General features: G+C 43.6%; 1 protein-coding gene across 1 annotated transcript in view; it reads left to right on the forward strand.

The window, feature by feature from the left end:
- The window catches only part of LOC121614157 (SLX4 interacting protein), a 34,474-nt gene extending 25,698 nt beyond the window's left edge, over nt 1-8,776 (forward strand). The window contains exons 7-8 of the mRNA XM_041947952.1: nt 6,197-6,303; nt 6,399-8,776. Coding sequence (XP_041803886.1) covers nt 6,197-6,303; nt 6,399-7,188 — 897 coding nt within the window. The 3' untranslated portion in view covers nt 7,189-8,776. The remainder of the gene's footprint in view (nt 1-6,196; nt 6,304-6,398) is intronic.
- The last annotated feature ends 550 nt before the right edge of the window (nt 8,777-9,326 follow it).

Raw genomic sequence — 9,326 nt, forward strand, 5'->3', positions numbered from 1 at the left:
GCCACGTGTAGCGCCAAGACTGCGCAAGAGCAGGCATTTGGGGGCGCAGAGTCGGAAGGACAAAAGCCATAGTCTCCCTATTGCAAGTCAGTGTACCATCAAGGTGATTTTGAAGTTGTTATATTCAGGTAAGATAGTTACACAGTGTAGCTTTAATGGATGAGTAATTGTTAGCTGAACCTCCAAGCAGGTTTAAGCAAATTTAAATGCATGTTTAAGGTGGGGGTTGTTTGAAACAACCTGGTTTGTACAATATGCCGTCCAACCATGGCGGAAGGCAGAAGTGTTGGGTTAAAAAGCCTGCTGCACTACTTGTTCTATGACACAGTTCTCTCTAGAAGTCATTCATTGTGTCTCACTAGATTCTATACTCAAAAAGGCAAAGAAATACCTCCATAATGCAGCCAATCGCTGCATGAGTCAGCATGATTGTCAGGTTTTAAAAAGTTACGTGACTTGTCTGATTCAGCCTTAAATTACATCATCGGAAACTAATGGGGAGATTTCAGATACTGGCGCCTTTCAAGTCGTGACCGTCATGTGTAGGAGTTGTTGAGTAAAATGAATCCTAATCTGACATTTTACTCATTAAGAAATGAATATCTGATGTGTATACCTGAAGTGCTCTTTCTGTTGCAGTCTAGAAACCAACTGACTGTTGGTCTGCAGGGAGAGGGCCATTGAAATGACCGTGGGAAGCAAACATAAGGCATCTCTTAGAAAATTTTTTTTTTTTTCCTTGACATTTGAAGATTCAAGTCCCTCATAAGAAGTTGCTCCCATTGTGAGTCAGCACCAACAGTGAGGAGGGCAGCATGGGAAGGAAGAGCTAGTGTTTAGGATTGTGGCCGTTGTTTTCTAGTCAGGCACAGAGTGGGCAGCTGAGGTGAGTGGCGTGCTGGGCCGCAGAAGTTTGGATCAAAGGCAGAGCAGATGTGTTTCCAGTCCCCCCCCCCCCTCTTCTGAGCTCTGGACGAGCCTGTGTGTTTACTCATGACCTCAGCGCGCCTCTGTTCTTCACAGCTCGCAACAGCTAGCAGCAGCGCTTTCCCAAGCGTCCAGTGTCTGCTGATCTCCACTCCACCATAGCCAAATACATGGCTATGATCTTTTACAGTACACGATCATGTCCCTTCATTCCAACCTGTCCAAAGCTGCCATCGTGGATTTGCACAGAGTCCAAACAGTTTACGGCCTGTCTTAATCCTTACACATGGGTGGATCCAAAAACCTTTGTCATTGTTGAGGGATCAGAACTGTCCTCTATTTTAGACAAGTATGTGCCCATGCATGTTTGTTGACTTTGTTGCAGGGAAGATGTGGTGAGCTTAGACAAACAGGGCATGTTTCCTCTGTGGGAGCAGGGTGGGTGGAAGATGGGGGGTAGAATTTGTGGACGAGTTTCAGAACATCTTTGCAGGAGGTATTTCTGCCCTGACAGTGAAATAGTGTTGTTGTTTCTTGGTGCCAGTTTTAGGTTTTTGTATACTGACTTTGCCATCACAAAGCTGTTCAAAGGCTTTCCGGTGGAAAGATACCATTTTTTATGATTTTTTAGGCATGCAAGCATTCCAAGTGGTATAAATATATATATATTTTTTTTGACACATGAATGAATAACTGGCTTTATAGGACGGTTCTCTGTTTTTGTGTGTGTTAGGTACAAAGACAGGGTAACACAAGAGCAAACAGTCTGGCTTCCACTGTGGCAAATCACAAGCAAATACGAGTTGATGGTTGATCGGAGCTTTCCGTGCTGGCCTGTTTTCTGACTTGTCATCTTGGGGTTTTTTTCTGGTAATTTTCATGTTTCAACTTCGATTAAAGTTTGCAATGCCTCTATGATGGGCTGAGAACGGTCTCTGACCTCGCTGGCCTTTAAAATCCTTGCAAAACCCATTGGATAAACTAAAAAAAGTGCATGGTCATCAAGCTGCTAAAAAGCCTGTTGTTCTTGGTTTTTGAAAAACTGACTGTTTTTACACAGCAAAATTGTATTGTACGGATGAATGACTATGGGCATTTATGTAGATTATATAGAGTGAACCTCTATTGTATGTCAACATAGCATGGCACTAAATAAGACATGTCTTTGGATACCAAGAGAGGTTTCATCATTCTATGCAGCAGTGGAGTATTTTAGACTACCTGTAGACTATTTGGTCATATCAGTGCATTACTTTCAAGTGCAGCTGCATTAAAAGATAACCAACATAATCTTCCTATCTGTGTTTCTACCTTATCTTAAATGGCAGAGGAGAAAACGTTCATTCCCTGTATTTTATGGAGCCTGTAGTTGGTTATCTTTTTGAAGTTGTTTCCAGGAGTCATCCAGCATTGGGGCAAGCTATGAGAATCTGTGCTGGTATCCTTTTAAACCAGATGATTCATTCTCTCTGCTCTCCTTGCCCTTTTGCCAGGCTTATCTCTATAATCTGACATCCAGATGTGCTGTTTTGTTGTAGCCCCCGTGGCGGAGCCATGTTGTTTTGGAGGCTCCGGGGCCGGGGAGGGCACTCTTGGTCTACTTTACGTGTTGCATCACGAGAAGTGTTTTGTAGCTTTGTGTGGGGGCGAACAGACTGGCTGGCGGCGGTCGGGGGGTTAAATCCTTGTTGCACAGGGAGAGGTGGTGGCGACGGCGGCGGGTAGAGGTTCTTATTTACGACTGTCCCTCCCTCCTGCTTCATGGGACGCTCTCCAGCTATTGGGAGTTTGCATCATTCCGTACAAGATTAGGCCACCTCGGTTCCCACACAATACTTACTGTTTTATCCACATAGCATGTGATAATTCTAATGTTGTTCATGCACCAACTCTCCCTCTCTGTCTCTCCCTCTCTCTCCCTCCCTCCCTCTCGCTCTCTCACTCTCCCTCTCTCTCTCTGTCAATCTTTAATCCCTTCACTTTCTTCTCCTCTAGTTGCCACATACAGAATGTCCGACCCCTGGTGATTATAATTCATGCACCATCTCTCTCTCTCTCTCTCTGTCTGGCTTTCTATCTTTCTGCTTCTACTTGTTATGTATATCCAACCTCTTCCTCTCTTCGTGCTTCTTCCTTTCCATCAATCTGTTCTTTCACTCTCTCACCCTCTCTGTCTGTCTCTCGCTCTTTTGAAGTTGTGCCGACAGGAACAGAGAGGCACTAAGCTTTCCCAGTGAACCTCCCATTGGCTTCTTGTTGATTTTTCTTTCAAGTTCATTTTCAAACAGCATTTATTCATATTAAACAGTCGAGAATACATATCAAGGCATTACAATGCAAATGATGGCACCCACATCTTTCTCAGAATTGTTGTTGTTGGGGTGGGTGTGTGAGTGCGTGGGCAAAGGCAAGCTTGTATGTGTGTCACTGTCCCAAATCCAAGGCTGGCCGTAGCTCTGGATATGAGAGAGTGTAAAGACTGAACCTCTGCCCACACTCTAGCATGACTCTATCTCTGAACAAAGGGCAGCCTGTGGAGAACTTCCTGTGTGAGGATTCTTGGCTTTGTGGGCATGCTGGAGAGACTGTTGAGGTCAGGCGATATTACTCTGGGGGGTGCCTCTTCTTTTGTTGTGCTCCCCTCTAAACACTATTCATTCTGTAGTATCTTGTCCCTTGTTTCTTGTCGTCTCCACCTACTTCCCTGTTGCCCAGCCTCCTTATTCACTCCCCTCCCTCCGTCTGGCCTCTTTATTCTGTCCACCACAGACCAGAGTGCAGTTGCTAGGTCTCAACACCCAATGTAAACCCACAATGCCCCAGCTTACCCTTGCAGCTTGGGACAATTATTTCTTCCCCTTGTGTTTCGAGTCATATGTTGTCCTGGTATCGTGACATGTGGTAAAGGGCATTAATGATTTTCCTCTCCGTGTTCACAGCAACTGTTGGATGCCAGAGCTTACCACATTGGCTTTTCCCGTCTTAGAGTGCACATTGATCATTTTACCAACCAGTTTATGGAATAGTAACGATCTGAAAAATGGCTGATATTAAATAAACATAGCAGCCACAACCTCGAATTTTCCAAGATTTAACTTGTGTCTGGTTGTGTTTTCCCACTGCAGTAGTCTATAGTGTTTTTAGCAATGCTAGCGGAATGGCTTTGCAGATGGCAATGTCAGTCAGTCCGCCACTTTGGTCCAGACTGAAATATCTTAACAGCTATTTGATGGATTGCTATGAAATTTGGTACAGACACTCATCGTGGCCAGAGGATGAAAGGATGTATCAACTTGTAATAACGCTTAACTTTTCATCTAGTGCAGGGGCGGGGAACCGTTTTCCAATCGAGGGCCATTTAAATTTTTATAACATCCTCTGAGGATCATACTAAATTATCGAACACATATATCACGCTAACCTCTACGATGACTAGAACTGCTTCTCTTTGGCGAGGCATCTGATGTCAGATGTTAGTGATGATGATGATACTCGCAGATGGTTTTCCAGGTTTGGTCAGTCAGTCTTGAGTGGAACTGATTTCACATTTTAAAGCAGAGAGCTGAGAAGCTGCTGAAGCTTGGGCTCCAGCTCTAAGAGGTTCTTGGTACCATCCACAACAAAGGCACTCACCATCACTGAGTTCCCACTTCAGGATTCCTTCATCTCTACGAATTATTCAAGACAAACTGACACTCTGGAACAATTTTACTTTGTCTGATGCTAGCAGCTTCACAGCAGCAAAAAGGCTGCAAATTCTCCTTCTGAGTGAGGTTTTAGCTTCTTAGCTATCAGCTCGCTCACCACAAAACCTGCCCACATAATACAGCTGCTTGTGTGGCATCCAAACTCCGTCAAAGAGTGTTAACTATCTCTTTATTTTAAGTAGTTATATTTTTGAGTTTCTTTTATTTATGAATTGCCTCGTGGGCCGAATCAAACAGTCTCGCTGGCCGCATGTGACCCGGAGGCCAGAGGTTCCCCACCCCTGATCTAGCACCATCATGTCGTCAAAATTTTTATTTGTACAGCCTCACAGAGCTGCTGGCATCACCATAGACTCTCAGTCTTGCTCGTTTACAGTGTGTTACTCAAATCATGAAGTTCTTCACCTGTATGCTGTTTCTTCTAGTTTAACAAGTATACTTCAGCTCAGTCTCTACACCAGAGTGCTTTGATATTCTCCCACAAACTTTTTTGATGTAATTAATTTCCGATAAACTTTTTTTTTTTTAATTGACAGGCTCTCAACCTTTAAGTTCTGCTCAATTTACCAGCAGCGTCTCTTGTACTGTAATAAATCCAGAGTCTGTTTGAGGTCAGCCAAGGAAAAGACCTGTGATTAACCCTCATCAGTGGCCTGTTGAGGGCACATGTTGTGATGTTCCTTAATCTGCTTCACTTAACTTTCAACCCATCGTTCACCATTTTAACCAACTAACGAATGTGTGTTTTACAGAAAGTCTGGTATATAGTGGCATATGGAGTAAGTTTTGGCATGAATAATTATTCATCTATGAAGCTATACAGTTTCAGAATGAGTCCTTTTTGTGAGTGAAGAGAGACTTCATTTAAACCAGCCAAAGTGCTTCTTCAGTCTGCTAACCATGAGGCTGCTTCCACTAACTTGTTTTTATCTCCACTTCTGTCTTGAGATACTTTTCACCTCATTTTTGCATTTTTCCATTCACAGGCCTCAGTTTTATTTTTCCTCTGCCTTGCTCTTTCATCTTGTTAGCGATCTTTCTTTAATCGCTGTTTAAACTTGTGAAGTTGCTTTCAACGTTTAGTAATTGTGCCTGTGAGTATCACTCCAAGCCTCACACAGAGGAGACTATGAAACACATGTCACACTATGACAAGCCAGTGATTAGTTTCTGAAGCCTTTGAGGTGGTTTCTCTGGACAGTATCAAGTGGGGCACTAATTCTTTGTGCCAGCTCGGGTGTTACTAAGCGTCTCTACAGGCATTATAGAAAACATTCCTCCTGTACTGTATCATAGTTCAAATAGTGAGGCGGCAACACTGTTTAGAATTCAGGAGGATCAGAAGATGATACATTTATATGAACTCTATGTGTTTATCACATTGGATTATTTTGTCTTTTAATTGTATTGATTATATTCTAATTTCTCCAGCAGCCTAGTGAATGTTTTATAATGCCCGACAATGCCAGATGATGACAGCAGTCTGCTGTGGAGCCAAACCTTTCCAGGGGATGCCAGGAATAATATTTTTTGTTTACATCAATTCTGTTTGTCCTCTCTAGACTGAGCTGAGCGAACAAAGCAGATCAGAATATTTTTCCAGAGTGGGAGAAATCCAAGAGCCTTTAAACAGCCCCACAAAAACAAAGAAGACTGTGCTTCAAAAGATGTAAGTATGATCTAATGTAGAACTTTCCAACCCCACCAGTCAGAGAGGACACTCAAGTATCTGTTCATATCCTCTCATCCTTTTAACTTTTTCAGAGCCAAACAAGCTAGTGTCCAGCAAGAGCGATGTGTTTCCAGTACAGACGAGCAGCAGATTGAGCAGAGAGCTTGCCCCAAAAACCAAACAGGGGAACTAGGAGCTGGAGAGTCGGAATCAAGCCCAGAAGAGACTGTGCCCACCTCTGGACAGAAGGCCCTCCCAGAGGCAGACCACAAGGTGCCTCTCCCCAGTGCCTTAAATGAAGCCGTGGCTCAAATTGTGACTACTCGAAAGCAGGACCTGATCCTGGAACAGCAGACTGAGGCTAGCCCTCCAGACAGCATCAGCCCAAATGGGGCCTCAGTAGTCTGCCAACACGAAATCAGTCAGGAGACCAGCAAGAGCAAGAGGTGCAAGCCGAGCGATGTAGGGGAAGACCCTCACCCGCAGAGGGCCAAGAGGACGTGCCTTGGAAGACCTCCAGCCGCAGTACAAACTCACTCCACCGAGTGCTTCACACAAACATCCAAGCATGACCTTCCTCCTCTGCCGCCCCTTCCTCAGGCAGAAGCCAAGGCAGAGTCCAAGGCTTTCCCAGTCTCCGAGTGCAAGAAAACCACACTGGAAGTAGAGCTGCTTACTCTAGGGAAACGGGCCCAGAGGCTCCCCCTCACAAGCAATAACACGGCACAGACAAACCAAAACAGGCTGGCCGCAAGTCTGAGGGGCCTATCTGTCAAGCCTGCATCCTCAGGCTCCTCTATTAGTTCCAGATCCACACTCGGAGAGGAGGGGAGTGTAAATGTGCCCAGAACCTCTAGATTACGACGACTGAAGAGGTCCTGAGGGGGAGAGACAAGCTACAGTAAAGATGTTTGACGCCACAGAGATAGAGATGATATTGTGTCAGGCTACATGTTTACCCCATGCAGTCTCCTCAGATGTCATGCATTTGTACACGTGTCACATTTGACTACAATATCTATTCTTTTCACATGTGCTGCACATACAGAGCACACACACACACACAGATTAAATGCTGAACATATTATGGCAATTGATACATGAGCATTTGAGTTACGCTTTGTCAAATACTTGAAACAGACTTTGCCTCCACCCATAAGTAGTGGTGGTCAAGAGAGGCTCGCAAATGAAAGTCAAAAACCTTTAATTGGAGTCTAGATTTGGTTTTGTGTTAAAGATTGGGGATTTCAGACAGGCAGGAGCCATGCAGTACGTCATGGCTTTCAGTCTGAAATACTGGCTCCTACGTGTCTGAAAACTGTCCAGTTTCCCCGCTGAAGCTCTGGTGTGATTGATTGCTGTTTCCAGATTTATTTCATCACCCCATTCTCAAAAATGTACAGTTGTAGTTAAATTTCATTCATATACAATTTGCTTAATACTTAGTTGCTAAGCACCTTAAATGTGTCTTTAAATTCAAGAGCAGATTCTGCAGCTCTTATATGAACTTGAACCAAATATGTGTGGGTGTTTGAGCATTATTGAAATATTAGTGGTTTTATGTGGGAATAGCAGGATGTCTGCAGTATCACAGGTTCAAATGTAGCTGCTGTCATCGCCCCAACACTCAGGGCTGCTCATATCACTCAATTTACCCTGGCCCCGAGACAACATGGGGCAATTAGGGGCTAGCAGTCACTCATACCCCAATGTAAACCCAAGATGCCTGAATACATTATTTTTATGTTACTGGAAAGACATTTTCTGATAAAGGTAAATTTGTTTTTCCCAGAGAGAAAAAAAAATCTCTGAATCTGCAAACAGGCTGATCATTCTCAGGAAGCAGGATGAAATAGCGTTGATCTCTGCACATTGTTTTGCTCTCACACAGTCCAGACTGGCAGCCAGCAGTCAGTCAAAGCAGCGCTGCACGCTATGATTAAAGTGTTTTTATTTTGCGCATTTTACTTTCAATGAAAAACATCCAAAAATGATGATGATGTGATTTTTTTTTTTTTTTTTTTTTTTGCTGGGGTCTGTATAAAGTGAGCATGCTCACTTACATCTGGAGGATATAATTCGTAGGCTGGGGAATCTCTGCAGCACCACAGTTCTTCATTTCTAAAGGTGTGTTGTGGCACATTTTACCTCTGTCAAAAAAACTGCATCTCCTGAGATTTGGATATTGCACTTGGCCACAATGCAATTTCGGCAATGTTTAATTGTTCAGCCCCAACCCACACCCCCAACATGTTCTACTTGATGATATGATGTTGCTTGAATACTTTTGTTGTTTTTATCTTCCTGGAAATACATGTTTTGGTATAAGTTTGTTTTTCCTTGGGAAAATGTGGAAATATGCAAATAGGCTGATAATTCTCAGGAGGCAGCCAGCATGAAATAACATGTAGATCTCTGCACATTGTTTTGCTCACACACAGTCCAGACTGATGGCAATTTGACAGTGAGTCTGTCCAACAACAGTGATGCTAATAAACCAGTGCTTCCCTGTTCCCATTCTCTGTCAGTATTAGTAGGCGTAACCTGAGAAGCAGACACCAGTTCTGTTCTTATCAAGACAGAGACAATATGGTGGATTAGTGAAACTCACCCAACTGCTGTAAGTACTAATGTATTTAAGGTTATTCTCAAGAGGTGTTGATAATCTCTTGTCTTGCCTTTAATCCTTTTAAACAGATTCTGCAGAGGAGTAAGTCTTAAAATCACTTCAATGTAGGCTTCTCAGGCCTAGTTTGAAAGGTTTTAGTTAAGCCTGCTACTAAAACCAGACCAACAAGAGCAACATTGTCTGAGGATCATGAGGAGCGAGGGTATTTTCATCTCCAGGATTCACTTAATACGGCGATGGCTTGCTACAATGTAATTAGCTGTAAACACATTTGGACAGAGACCTTGCTCAAGTCTATGATGTCTCTCCAGCAGCGGTTCCCACGCCAGCTGCATGAGAAACCTTTCATATGCTCTGACATGTTTGGCTTGATGCATCACAGACAGACGCT

Source organism: Chelmon rostratus, chromosome 11 (assembly GCF_017976325.1).
Source record: "Chelmon rostratus isolate fCheRos1 chromosome 11, fCheRos1.pri, whole genome shotgun sequence".
Taxonomy (NCBI): domain Eukaryota; kingdom Metazoa; phylum Chordata; class Actinopteri; order Chaetodontiformes; family Chaetodontidae; genus Chelmon; species Chelmon rostratus.